The sequence below is a fragment of the Diorhabda carinulata genome, chromosome 1, assembly GCF_026250575.1.
Source record: "Diorhabda carinulata isolate Delta chromosome 1, icDioCari1.1, whole genome shotgun sequence".
NCBI lineage: Eukaryota > Metazoa > Arthropoda > Insecta > Coleoptera > Chrysomelidae > Diorhabda > Diorhabda carinulata.
In genome coordinates, this window is record NC_079460.1 from 39,626,128 (window position 1) to 39,641,734 (window position 15,607).

Sequence of the window (15,607 nt, forward strand, 5' to 3'; positions counted from 1 at the left end):
AAAGTATTAGGAAATAAAGCATAGATGACACCACCAATTATTTTTAGAGATTTTATTTAAAATATGAACAAAATATCAGTAACAATAATCTATTACAAATTTTAACAGATAAATCGAACTAACAAATAAATAAAGGCATAAAAAATGAAGAAATTGAAATAAATAAATCAGCTCGTAGACAAACTTATCAAACATCAATACAACACAATCATTTGTCTACGAGAAACAACAAATATCACTGAATTTTTTATTAACTGAAGTATCCTATCCCTTCCATATTTCAACAGTACATTTTATCTCACTGATCTACTAACACCAAAAGTAGCTACTGTAAGTACTCCATACTTTGTCAACTATCCTTAAACTTTTTTTAAATTGCAATCACCTCTGGATCGATACTTTTGATCAGTCAGTCCGACCCATTTAAATAAGACAAACCTTATATGTAAAAGTACTGCCTACAAGAATTCCAAAATATGATCTTTATTCATCTATTGCAATCCATAGTAGCAACCATGGTAGGCAAGGTTATGTAGCACTTATCAGGTGCTTCCTTATGTGGTCTTGCCAAAATAGGAAGGTTACTAGGATACATCAATAACTATAAAAGTCACTAAATTGTTACAATTTAGGACGTTTATCGTCTAATTTCCTTTTCTTTGGTATTATATAAGTTGTACGTCGTCTGGGTCTTATATATGGATAACGACGCTTAACAGCCGTATTACGATCAGCCGTATTACGATCAGCTATACTATTATCAGCTGTATTACGATTAGCAGTATTATAATCAGCCTTATCACCATTAGCAGTATAACGATCAGCCATATTATTATTATCCGTATTATGACTAGCCGTATTATCATCAATGGTATTACTAGTAACCCTACTATTAACAGCCTTATTACGAATCTCCTTAATATGAGCAGCCATATAATTATAAATAGTCGTAAAATCAGCTGGAGTAGTATAAACCGTATTACGATTAGCCATATTACCAAAAGCCCTATTACAATTTTTTGATTCACGATTCTGATCGATATTTGTTGTAGGAAGTTGAGCAGCTTCTTTGCTTTTTAGATATGCACCCTCTGCAGAGCCTGAGACATTATTTGGTTGACGTGGAGATTTTGGATAACCTACAAAATCATATAAAGACTTTAATAATTTTGAAAAAAGATTGTTTTAACCACATCAAGGAATTTCTAAATTTTACTTGGACATATTTATATTTATCTTTTTAAATAAATAGTCTTGATTATATGTCTAGTTCAATAAATAATATGTTTTTTCTTGTCTAGAAGAGACTTTTGATTTTCGATCTTATCGTGGTCTTTGCCAAAACATTACCTGTGCCTGAAAATTCTAATCAATAAAATACCAAAATAAAATCAGTTTTAACCGTATTAAGATCTTCTGTCATCACTACTATTAGAAACCGTATTACGATTAGTCGTAATACGATCAGTCGCGGTCTATTATCAGTCGTATTACGATTAACCGAATTACGATCACCCGTTTTATTATAAGACGTATTACCATCAGCCCTATTCCATTTTTTTGATTCACGATTCTGGTCAATATTTGTTGTAGGAAGTTGAGCAACTTCTTTTTTTTTTAGACATGCACCCTCTGCAGAATCTGAGACATTATTTGGTTGACGTTGAGATTTTGGATAACCTACAAAATAATATGAAGACTTTAATAATTGTAAAGAAAGATTATTTCAACCACATCAAGGAATTTCTAAATTTCCCTTGGACATATTTATATTTATCTTTGAATAAATAGTCCCGATTATATGTCTAGTTCAATAAATACCTAATGTGTTTGTTTTCTCTCGTATAGAAGAGATTTTTGATTTTCGATCTTATCACGGTCTTTATCAAAATATTACCTGACCCTGACATTTCTAATCAATAAATTAACAAAATACAATCTGTTTTAAGATCTTCTATCATCGCTACTATTATAAACTGTATTATGATTATCCGTATTGCGATCACTCGTTTTATTATAAACCGTATTACCATCAGCCCTATCCCATTTTTTTGGTTCACGATTCTGATCCATATTTATTCTAGGAAGTTGAGCAGCTTCTTTGCTTTTTAAACATGGACCAAGTGAAGAACATGGGACATTATTTGGTTGACGTGAAGATTCCAGGTATCGATTGAACAAATTAACATCTTGAGAAGTGCTTGGTTTTGGATAACCTACAAAATCATATAAAGACTTTACTCTTTTGAAGAGAGATTGTTTTTAATAACATCAAGGAATTTCAAAATTTCCCTTGGACATACTTATAATTCTTTTTGAATAATTAGTCTCAATTATATGTCTAGTTCAATAAATAATGTGTTTTCCCTGGTATAGAAGAGACTTCTGATTTTCGATCTTATCGCGGTCTTTGCCGAAACATTACCTGAATCTGACAATTCTAATTAATAAAATACCAAAATACAATCTGATTCAGCCTTATTAAGATCTACTGTCATCAATACTATTATAAACCGTATTACGATTAGCCGTACTATTATCAGTCGTATTAAGATCAACCGTATTACGATTAGCCGAATTACTATCACTCGTGTTATTATAAACCGTATTACCATCAGCCCTATCCCATTTTTTTGGTTCACGATTCTGATCCATATTTATTCTAGGAAGTTGAGCAGCTTCTTTGCTTTTTAGATATGGACCAAGTGAAGAACCTGAGACATTATTTGGTTGACGTGGAGATTCCAGATATCGATTGAACAAATTAACATCTTGAGAAGTGCTTGGTTTTGGATAACCTACAAAATCATATAAAGACTTTACTATTTTAAAGTGAGATTGTTTTAATCACATCAAGGAATTTCAAATTTGTCCTTGGACATATTTATATTTATCTTTTTGAATAAATAGTCTGGATTATATGTCTAGTTCAATATATAATGTATTTTCTCTTGTACAGAAGAGACTTTTGACTATTACCAGCCGTATTACGAATATCCTTAATACGATCAGCCTTATAATTATAAACCGTATTAAAATCAGCCGGATTATTATAAACCGTATCACGATTAGCCGTAATACGAACAGCCATATTACGATCAACGGTATTATTATCAGACGTATTATTTTAAACCGCATTACAATTAGCAGTATTACCAAAAGCCGTATTCAATTCTTCAATTCTGTTAATTCACTATTGTGATCTATCAAAATTTTTTTTGGACATATTCATATTGATACCTTTTTGAATAAATAGTCTCGATTATATGTCTAGGTCAATAAATAATGTGTTTTCTCTTGTATAGAACAGACTTTTGATTTTCGATCTTATCGAGGTCTTTACCAAAACATTACCTGTACCTGAAAATTCTAATCAATAAAATACCAAAATAAAATCAGTTTTAACCGTATTAAGATCTTCTGTCATCACTACTATTAGAAACCGTATTACGATTAGTCGTAATACGATCAGTCGCGGTCTATTATCAGTCGTATTACGATTAACCGAATTACGATCACCCGTTTTATTATAAGACGTATTACCATCAGCCCTATTCCATTTTTTTGATTCACGATTCTGGTCAATATTTGTTGTAGGAAGTTGAGCAACTTCTTTTTTTTTTAGACATGCACCCTCTGCAGAATCTGAGACATTATTTGGTTGACGTTGAGATTTTGGATAACCTACAAAATCATATAAAGACTTTAATAATTGTAAAGAAAGATTATTTCAACCACATCAAGAAATTTCTAAATTTCCCTTGGACATATTTATATTTATCTTTTTGAATAAATAGTCCCGATTATATGTCTAGTTCAATAAATACCTAATGTGTTTGTTTTCTCTCGTATAGAAGAGATTTTTGATTTTCGATCTTATCACGGTCTTTATCAAAATATTACCTGACCCTGACATTTCTAATCAATAAATTAACAAAATACAATCTGTTTTAAGATCTTCTATCATCGCTACTATTATAAACTGTATTATGATTATCCGTATTGCGATCACTCGTTTTATTATAAACCGTATTACCATCAGCCCTATCCCATTTTTTTGGTTCACGATTCTGATCCATATTTATTCTAGGAAGTTGAGCAGCTTCTTTGCTTTTTAAACATGGACCAAGTGAAGAACATGGGACATTATTTGGTTGACGTGAAGATTCCAGGTATCGATTGAACAAATTAACATCTTGAGAAGTGCTTGGTTTTGGATAACCTACAAAATCATATAAAGACTTTACTCTTTTGAAGAGAGATTGTTTTTAATAACATCAAGGAATTTCAAAATTTCCCTTGGACATACTTATAATTCTTTTTGAATAATTAGTCTCAATTATATGTCTAGTTCAATAAATAATGTGTTTTCCCTGGTATAGAAGAGACTTCTGATTTTCGATCTTATCGCGGTCTTTGCCGAAACATTACCTGAATCTGACAATTCTAATTAATAAAATACCAAAATACAATCTGATTCAGCCTTATTAAGATCTACTGTCATCAATACTATTATAAACCGTATTACGATTAGCCGTACTATTATCAGTCGTATTAAGATCAACCGTATTACGATTAGCCGAATTACTATCACTCGTGTTATTATAAACCGTATTACCATCAGCCCTATCCCATTTTTTTGGTTCACGATTCTGATCCATATTTATTCTAGGAAGTTGAGCAGCTTCTTTGCTTTTTAGATATGGACCAAGTGAAGAACCTGAGACATTATTTGGTTGACGTGGAGATTCCAGATATCGATTGAACAAATTAACATCTTGAGAAGTGCTTGGTTTTGGATAACCTACAAAATCATATAAAGACTTTATTCTTTTGAAGAGAGATTGTTTTAATCACATCAAGGAATTTCAAAATTTCCCTTGGACATATTTATAATTCTTTTTGAATAATTAGTATCAATTATATGTCTAGTTCAATAAATAATGTGTTTTCCCTGGTATAGAAGAGACTTTTGATTTTCGATCTTATCGCGGTCGTTGCCAAAACATTACCTGAATCTGACATTTCTAATCAATAGAATACCAAAATACAATCTGTTTCAACCTTATTAAAGTCATCTGTAATCAATACTATTATAAACCTTATTACGATCAGCCATATTATAATAAACCGTATTACTATTAGTCGTACTATTATCAGCCATATTATCAGTCGTATTAATATCAACCGTATTACGATTAGCCGAATTACGATCACTCGTTTTATTATAAATCGTATTACCATCAGCCCTATCCCATTTTTTTGGTTCACGATTCTGATCCATATTTATTCTAGGAAGTTGAGCCACTTTTTTGCTTTCTAGACATGCACCCTCTGCAGAATCTGAGACATTATTTGGTTGACGTTGAGATTTTGGATAACCTACAAAATCATATAAAGACTTTAATAATTGTAAAGAAAAATTGTTTTAACCACATCAAGGAATTTCTAAACTTCCCTTGGACATATTTATATTTACTTTTTGTATAAATTATCTAATTCGATAATAAATATGTACAGAATAGACTTTCAATTTTTAACCTTACTGCGGTCTTTATGAAAAAATTATCTAACCCAACAATTCTTATCAATAGAATTCAAAAATACAATCTGTTTTAATCATGCTAAGATCTTCTGTCATCACTATTATTATAAATCGTATTACGATCAGACGTATTATTATAACCCGTTATACGATTATCCATATAACGATCAGCCGTATTACCCTCAGCCCTATTTCAATTTTTTGATTCACCATTCTGATCCATATTTATTCGATAAGACTGAGCAGCTTCTTTGTTTTTTATACACAATCTTTTTTAACCATATTAAGATCTTCTGTCATGACTACTATAATAAAACGTATTATCTACGATTAGCCGTAATACGATCAGTCGTATTACGATTATCCGTATTGCGATTAGCCGTTTTATTATAAACCGTATTACAATTAGCCCTATTAACAAAAAACCTATTCCATTCTGTTAAGTCACTATTCTGATCCCATATTTATTCTAGAAAGTTGAGCAGCTTCTTTACTTTTTAGACATGGACCATTTGCAGAACCTGAGACATTATTTGGTTGACGTGGAGATTCCAGGTATCGATTGAACAAATTAACATCTTGAGAAGTGCTTGGTTTTGGATAACCTACAAAATCATATAAAGACTTTACTTTTTTGAAGAGAGATTGTTTTAATCACATCAAGGAATTTCAAAATTTCCCTTGGGCATATTTATAATTATCTTTTTGAATAATTAATCTCAATTATATGTCTAGTTCAATAAATAATATGTTTTTTCTTGTCTAGAAGAGACTTTTGATTTTCTATCTTGGTATTCTAATCAATAGAATACCAAAATACAATCTGTTTTAATCATGTTAAGATCTACTGTCAACAATACTATTATAAACCGTATTACCATCAGCCCTATCCCATTTTTTTGATTCACGATTCTGATCCATATTTATTCTAGGAAGTTGAGCAACTTTTTTGCTTTTTAGACATGCAACCTCTGCAGAACCTGAGACAGTATTTGGTTGACGTGAAGATTCCAGGTATCGATTGACCAAATTAACATCTTGAGAAGTGCATGGTTTTGGATAACCTACAAAATCATATAAAGACATTACTAATTTCAAAGAAAGTTTGTTTTAATCATATTAAGTAATTTCATAATTTTCTTTGGACATATTTGTAGTTATCTTTTTGAATAAATAGTCTCGATTATAAGTCTAGTTCAATATATAATGTATTTTCTCTTGTACAGACGATTTTGGATCTTATCACGGTCTTTACTAAAACATTACCCGTATCTGACAATTCTAATCAGTAGAATACCAAAATACACTGTCATCACAACTATTATAAACCGTATTACGATTAGCCATATTACCAAAAGCCCTATTCCATTTTGTTAAGTCACTATTCTGATCCATATTTTCCCGCTTTTTAGAGGAATGCAAATAGAAATTTGACATAATTAACGCACGTCCCCATGTCGCTAGAATGATACACCAGTACCTTCAAGAGGTTAATATTGAAGTTGTAGACTGGCTTGCACGCAGTGTGGACTTGAACCTTATTGAGTATGTGTTGGACAATATTTAGAGAAGGGTGAGATTCACACCTTCAACAACAGTGAGTGATGTTTATTGTGAAAAAATTGTTTACAATATTACCTTTAAAAATGTACAAGTGAAATATGTATTAAAAATCAATACCAACATTGTGTAATATGCTTCGAATTAAATATTAGTATTAGAATTAAAGTCGTTTATAGCGTAGAAGTCACGTTCTAGTAAATATGCCATCAAATTCCTACGAAATGCGTTATAGATTTGATTTGAATTGGCAAATGATTGTGCATTTTTTGCATTGTACAGTATTGAGCCCTTAACTAATTTTGACCGTGGAGTAGGTTAATGTGTGTGAAAATTACTTGGAGGACTTGATCACAAGTATGCCACGGCGTTGTTGTGATTAGAGCTCAAGGAGCCAAGCCACGTTACTAAATTTAATTTATTTACTTTTAAAGAGATTATTTTGCACTGATATTATGTATCTGAGCTTAAATACAAAAACAGTTAAGACTATATGAAAACATCCATATAAATAATGATAGTACACATAATCACTGAGGACCAAGTTGGTTTTGTATACCATGTTATTATTAATTTAATATAATGTGATATAGAGAAAATTGATTTTATTAATTCGTTAAATATACATTGAAATATGTATGTTAAGTTTCCTCAAGAGCTTTCATTACTGATTGTGTCATAACAATATTATATATTCCATATGAAATAGAATCAAAATAATTTAATATATTTTATAAGAAGATTAGCAATTTTTAAGAAATCTATTCATTAATCCTTAGATTACATAACATTAAATACCTGGAGTATGTGATTTTCCATTTGTTCTTGAAGTGGTATTCCACTCGCCAATGTGTGATATTTGTTGCGGAGTGTTTGTATTTAGACAACTAAAAAACAAAAAGTATTGTGCTTGTAAAATATGTGCATTTTCAATTTGATCATTGTAATGAATGTGTTGTTATTACCTTCTATTATAATTAGAGGTCGAAGGCAAATTTTCATAAATTATTTCTTCAACTTCAGTCTTTATCTCATCTCTAAAAGTCATTTTATCGTTGTTTGCAATCAAATGCTTCTGTTTTTCTTTTTTTAAAGAAGACTTGTACATTATCGATTCAAAATCATCTTGGTATAATTCTTCTTTATAAATCTCTGGTTTGATAATTATTTGGAATAATTCTTCTTCATAAATATCTTGTTTGATATGTTCTTGGGGTAATTCTTCTTCATGAATCTCTTGTTTGACATTTTTTTGGGGCAATTCTTCTTCATAAATCTCTGGTTTGATATGTTCTTGGGGCAATTCTTCTTCATGAATCTCTGGTTTGACATCTTCTTGGGGTAATTCTTTTTCATTATTCTCTGGATTGACATCTTCTTGGGGTAATTCTTTTTCATTATTATCTGGATTTTTATCTTCTAAAGAAAATTTGTTTTTAGAAATCAAATACTTCTGGTGACGATTCGTTTTCAGAAATCACATAATTGCCATAATCTGAAGACGATTCGTTTTCAGAAATCACATACTCGCCTTTTTCTATTGACTTTTCTTCAGAAGTCTCATTTTCATCTGAAGACGACCCTACTTCAGAACTCTCCTCTGAAGACGATTCTTTTAGTTGAATTCCATATTGAGCCAACAAATGCCTTGCTGCATGGATTGACAAAAATAATTAAATATTTTTTTATATTTTTTTGCTTACAACTAGTTCAGAACTAATATTATTCAATAGGGTACTTCCATGGTTTGAGAAAAAAATAGTTTTGGATAGTTTATATACTTTTATTATACTTTTTTTTTCAATTCCTCGATATTTATAGAGAAAAAAATTATTGAAAATTCAAAAATTTTGTAGTTAGTTTAAACATTTCAGTAAGGTCGTCATATTACGTGTCGTCATAGGTATAAAATAAATAATGAACATATGATACAAAGTAAAAACGAAAGTTATTCTAAAATAAGCATTATCAATTAACTTTGATTAAAGGTATATAAATCGTGTTGTGTGCGAGAATGTAAAAATACCTGATAAAGTTTATTTATGCTGCGAAGAAATTCGAATATACAACAAAAATGGCTTGAAAGTGTTGGTCGTTCTGGCGATCCTGCGAGGTGTAATTATTTTTTATTTAATGTAAGTAAGATTCAAAGTAAACTTATTTCAATATTTTGTAGTATTAACTTTATTATATTTTTATTTTTTGATTATGTAATAATGTAAAAACTTGACCTTTATTCACTTTTTTCATATATATAGAAAAATGTTTTATTTATACGTAACTAATAAATAAAAACTGAATTATAACAGAGCACACTACGTTGTCGGCAACGATAACCTCGTGATCAGATGCTCAATATTTTCTTTAAACCTATGACATCACAACTGAAAACCGATGAAAATGGTTTTCTTATGTAGTTGGAAATTTGAAATTTTTGCGATTTCCAATTAAACATTTACATATTATTTTTCCACTTTTAATTAAAGATTTTACTTTCTCACAATATTTCATATCAAGAACTTAGAAAGTAGACAACAAAAATAAATACTAGGTATATCACAATCAAATTACTTTTGCAAGTTTGAAGACAATAGAAGTATTAAAACTGTCCAGCTCTAACGCCCATGAATACCATCACTGATAACAACAATTTTGTTAATGAGATCCTTGGATGATGATTGTTGTATTATCAATATTAGTTTCTTACTAATTTTTTAAAATAATACAAAATTAAAGTAGTATAAAATATGGCAGTTATTTTTGATGGTTCATTGTAGATTAATTGAAAAACGCTTACCTAATTCACGGCAAATCGTACATGCGTAAAAACTATTTTTTAAGTTAGCATAGCATTTCGAGCAACAGACATGGTAACAATGTAGTCTAATATACTCTTTAACATCGACCCAGCTATAAGTAAAATAAGTGTCAATAGGATTCACAAAAATCTATCTAAAAATTGTTTTTTAATACCATTTCATACATTGCATGATGTTTATTTCGAATGTCCAATTGGTTTTGAAATACGTACAAGATTTCCTAAAAGAAAAAATTGAGTACACAAAAATATTTCAATATTTTAAATAAACTGTATGGTCATCAGTCACACCTGTAAAATAAACTCCTGCATGCAAGCATGCTTCTTCATATATATTTATCCTACATAAGGATTTAGTTCATATAAATTTACAGAATATATAAATCAAAACGTAAAATAAGCTTAAATGTTCTTGTTTTTGGAGAGAACCAAATCCAGATTTTAAGTTGTAGAAAGTCAGTTTCACTCTCATGAATATCAATAAAGGTGTACAAGATAAAAATATTGTTGAATATGTCATTAAAAAACTGTCAGAAATAGAGTTTTTATTTTGGTTTCTCTAAAACTGGCGGAGGTAGATGTAGATGGCTTGAAAGATCCAATCAAACCTCTCAACAATCTTCCCTCGATATATGGAGGGTGGAAGTAAGGAGGATTATCTCATATGGGAATCCTCCTCTTCTACGAAAAAATAGAAACACAAAAGACAGTGATGACCCTCTGAGGCATGGACTCAGAGGGGAGTATTGCCAATGGTACCTGCACTAGCTCAACAATGGTAGTGAAACAAAACACTACCAATTATTGGGACAACCTACAGTGGCTGAGACAGGCAAAGACTCTTCGGGGAAAATATAACCAGAGTAAATCTGCTGATTATGTCAACCTAAGTAAGAACAATCTACGAATAACAACAGGAGTTCTATCAGGGCACTGTCCCCTCAATAAACACCTGAAGACGCTAGACCTAGCAGATAATGTGGCGTGCACATTTTGTCACACAGAGGACGAAACCTCTATTCACATTCTCTCAAAGTGAAACACTAAGGAACTCCAGAGCACTAGACCTGGATACGTATGAAATAGAAGACAAAGATCTCAGGCAATTAAAGCCATACCACATTCTAGACTTTTTAAAAGGAGTGGGATTAATAGATCCACTATAAACACTGGGTTCTCCAGTATCGCAGCAAGAAAGGGGGACACAATAGATCCTTTGCGTTGCCCCAATTCCATATATACATACATTTATTTTGCATACTGATAAAAACATGAAAAATATGAGCCAGAGTCAGTTCTATGAACTTTCAAAGCAATTTATACTGTAAAACTGTTTTTTTGCTGTTGGGACACTACAAGTCTTTCAATTTTTAGCCTTCCTTTCATTCTTACATATATGTTACGTCAGAATTCTAATTTGATGAAATATTAGTTTCACTTTGTTTAAATTTTCTACTTCATTATATCTTGTTATTGATAACTCCTTAAATATTTATTTTTGGGACTACGCAAATTCTATTATATAGATACTATATTTGGTTATTTTCAACTAGGAATATTTTTCAATAGAGTTTTGTTTTCCAAGTGAATTAATTATATTTCCATTAAATATCACTAATATTTGTAGAGATGATGAGGTAGCTATAAGAAAATTAGTGTAGACTACAGAAAACAAAATACCTACAGGAGAAGTTTTTTTAAAACTATTCGTTATTGCTCTGAGTCAAGAATATTATGACAAAATATTTGATGTAAAATCAGACTCATGAAAAATCATTTGTAATCAAAGAAATGTTATACAAAAATCTGTACACATAATATTAAGAAGAAACACCTTATTCAAGGAACAAATGTACGCTGGGAGGCAAACAAAGAATATTGTTCTGTCAGTTTTGCATGGTTTTGTTACTTATATCAATTTTTTAGTTGAAATAATTTAATAGTTTTATTAAAATAAATAGTTTAAAACTAAAATATGCTTGAGGTTGACTCAGTAAATTTAGGAAGTATGGAAAATGATTCCAATCTAGTAGAACAACACATTTTGTCTAGTAATAGTAAAGGTTTTCAAACAGATATTACAATTGAACATTTAACTGAAACTTTTCTATCATCAACGTTGACTCAGGCCTTGACTTATGAAAGCTTAGAAAATGAGGATCTAAAAACATATTATTATACTGGCTTAGCAACTTACAATTTTTTGAAAACAGTTATATTACTGGACCCATCATTTTGTCACCAAGTAACAACGTATTACTTACTTACTTTGGCTAAATTAGGATTAAACTAAGATTATAAATATTTGGCATATAGGTTTTGTATTTAACCCTACTTGGCTTCCACTTATTTTGAAAATACTTTACATATTATGTGTGTTAGATTAATGAATTTTGTCTTTTGACCATTTTGCATTCAAGGAATCATTCCACGTAACTATTTAGGTGAAAATCGACTGTTTTAAAATTGGGACTGAAAATTTATAAACCGCAGCACAATCTTGATACATTATTATCAGAGCCAAACTTTTGAGTATATGATATGAATAATGCCACAAGGATTCATCTGTTGTATTTTGAACATTTCCCAGAACTATGATATATTCATTTCTTACAATCACCCCACAATTGCTTACAAAGCCTGCATCAAAATATGTGTAATCATTTAAACTTCTAAAAATTTTTATTTGTTTGCAGTATAACAACTATTAATAAGCTCTAGATAGCTAACAACGTCCATATTTATCACTTTTGAAAGAATTCTTCCACTAAAGGTCAATTCATTATCTGTAAAGGGACGAAATATCCACAATATTTATTTGGATTCTGGATTTTCCACTAAAATTTTTTGGAAATAGTCACTGCTTATTAAGAAACACGAGAAAGACCGTTCGAATAAAGTTAACAAAAGGTTATGTTTGCCTCTCAGTGGCCATATTGGTATTAAAAAACGTCAAAGTCTTGGAATGCCCTATTAAGAATGTACATTGGAATTCCTTTTTTTTCATCGCACATATTTAAAATTTTTTTATTGATATACAGTCCTAAATACCTATTCATGTATACAACTTCACTCATTTTCTCTATTTTAAAGTGTTGCTTATTTTAATAGTGTTATTAAGTGTTTCAAAATATTACAATTGTGATGCAAGTTTAGAAGTCTAAAGCCTATAGATTTTAAATTTGCCGCCCAAGCTAATTTATGTTTAATTAATATGTTGTTAAGAGTGATTTCTCGTGATTGTCATCTGAAACTTTCCAAGAAAAGACAACTGCAAATAAAGCACGACGATGCTAACAACATAGGCAGAGGATGATTTAAATTCCGGGTCTTAAAGGGTTATAGAAGAATATATGGGAAGTTTGTATCCAGCGTGTATTTAAACTATAATACGATACGATTAATCATAAAAGTTATAATATATAAATAAGAAATTTAAAGTTGTCCAAACCGTGTTTAATAACGATGTAGTTTATTCAATGAAACTTGAAATATATATTATTAAAATGTATTGAGAATTATGACTTTTATTTGGGATATTACCGAAGAATATACTTTATTATATTATTTATTTTGTTATAAATTATAAGTTTCGAGTAATATCTCATGAATAATTATTTCGCATGTTAGAATTTGTGAAGATATATCAATTTAAAATGACTTACCTGTTTAAAAAATAGAGGAAAATCACTTTTTAGTTTATAATCACCACTTCGACACCAAAAGAAATCAAAATGAAGCCACCACTAATAGCACTAATTCTTTGTTGAAACAAAATCCCAGTTTCAAGTGGGCATAGGATGAGTGATATGACAGCTCATACTTCTGATTTTATTAAAAAATGTAAACCATTGAATTGAAATGTGCCTATTAAATTTTCTCATCACAAAAAGTCGTAATAAATTCGAAAAATTGTTAATAAGTACATATTTTTGGGATTTTGCTAAATTTTTACTTTATGTCTGTATTGTAGTTGGATATCCAGCCAAGTTCATCATACAATATATTCAGACTATTGAAAAGAAGAATATTGAGGTTATAAAATCTGTCAAATTATGAAAAATTTGTTGTAAATATAAATTTTCAATAACTCATCAAAATACGAGTCAATAATCTATTTTAACCAAAATCTTTTTCAATTTGGTCCATGGAGGTGAATCTGTAGTATATTCAATTATGATTTATTTTTTTATTTATATTAATCAAGTTATATTAAATATTAACTATATGTAATCATACGTAGATCCGAATTCTGGGAGCTTTATTTATTGAAAAAATATCTAGGATGTAATCCGTTAAGTTTAAAAAACATATTTCCAAGTTTGACTGTTTACGAAATTGAATATGTTATTTCATTGAAGCTCTAGTTTGAAGCAGGTATTGAGGACAAGCTAGTGATTTCTTAGAAACACTAATTTTGTAGAAGTTTTATATATGGAATGGAATAATCTATTTATATTAGGTGTCCAATTTTTGCTAATAAATGCAGAGTGAATAATTGATTTCTTCATATACATCCTTCAAAACTACCCTTGTGAACTGCAGGGTTCATATCTTTGTTACTTGTATTTAACTACATGTTCAAGGAGCTCAATCGCAGCAGAGGAATCTCGAACCTTCCGGCAGAGATAGAAAAGTCTCCAAAAAAATTAAATTGATAATTTTGTATCTAACAGAGTTCAATTCATATGCTTGGTAAGGTGATGAAATAGACGAATTAACTAATAAATCAATAAATGAAATGTAGTGGATTTGTCAATCTGATCATTCTTTGGTAGTATTAATGGAATAGCAAAATTCAGGAATAATCAATAAATGTAGGACTCAAGAACAAATTAAAATGATCATGAATAGATCAATCATTAGATTTCAACAGATGTCTCAAAGAGTGATTGGAAAGAAAAGAAATGTGTACTAGAAGGACACCTACCCTCTTCAACTCTTGAAAAGGTAAAATGAAGAGGAAAAACTATTCAGTAAATAAAAGATTTTGATCTAAGTGTACCTGCAGCATGGGATAATTCAAAAATAGGCCAGTAATCAGTAGAACTCAGGAAAAAATTAATCAATGAAATAGGAGAATTCATGAATAAATCAAAAAATTTATCAGTTATACAGGTTGAAGAGTGATTGTAAAACCTAATCGAGAAACTATTGATCAAAAGGAACTAAACAAAATGTCACAAGGTAGACCGCCTCCGACTGAGGCAAAATAATCTTGAGGTCGTTAAAGTTTCGCGGCTATGGCATACACACAATTTTTTGTACAATCGTTAAAATAATCAAATAATATAATAATCAATTTAACGATTAAATTTATTTTCTCAATAATTATTTCAACACAATTCAATATCTTACTTCCAAATATCTTCTGTAGGTTCATTATTTGGTTTGTTTTTTGTAGGAATCAAACCACAATCGTTCTTTTGAAGCTTTACTTCCGTTTTCGAATAATCGAAAATTGATTATTTTCGATTAATCGATTATTTCCGATTTATCGATTATTTTCGATAGATTATATTTTTTCATAATTACTCAGCCCTTTCCAAGTCTACCAACAACAGGGTATCAATTAATCAATAAAATTAGATTAAGATCAGAAATTTTCACAAACCAGTATTGAAGCATTTCATCTTAGAATGTTTCCATTAAATCTGAAAATTTTTTAATTAAAAATAGATATA

General features: G+C 29.9%; 1 protein-coding gene across 1 annotated transcript; it reads right to left on the minus strand.

Moving 5' to 3' along the window:
• Positions 1-62: 62 nt before the first annotated feature.
• Positions 63-12,153, minus strand: LOC130897574 (uncharacterized protein DDB_G0283357-like). The gene is made up of 16 exons (XM_057806511.1): positions 12,121-12,153; positions 10,079-10,144; positions 9,903-10,015; positions 8,637-8,756; positions 8,071-8,524; positions 7,904-7,992; positions 6,424-6,609; positions 6,040-6,150; positions 5,242-5,382; positions 4,619-4,804; positions 4,037-4,222; positions 3,544-3,684; positions 2,613-2,798; positions 2,031-2,216; positions 1,540-1,680; positions 63-1,139 (listed from the first exon to the last, which is right to left on the minus strand). Exons 2-16 carry the CDS (start codon positions 10,093-10,095, stop codon positions 622-624), a joined length of 2,775 nt encoding a protein of 924 aa, XP_057662494.1. The 5' UTR covers positions 10,096-10,144; positions 12,121-12,153; the 3' UTR covers positions 63-621.
• Between the last annotated feature and the right edge of the window lie 3,454 nt (positions 12,154-15,607).

Bases quoted from the DNA above. Each gene is read 5' to 3' on its own strand.
- LOC130897574 (XM_057806511.1), bottom strand. The intron at 7,993-8,070 runs GTAATAACAACA...TTTGTTTTTTAG, and splicing joins ACCTCTAATTATAATAGAAG to TTGTCTAAATACAAACACTC. The intron at 4,805-5,241 runs GTAATACGATTT...ATGATTTTGTAG, and splicing joins AAAATGGGATAGGGCTGATG to GTTATCCAAAACCAAGCACT.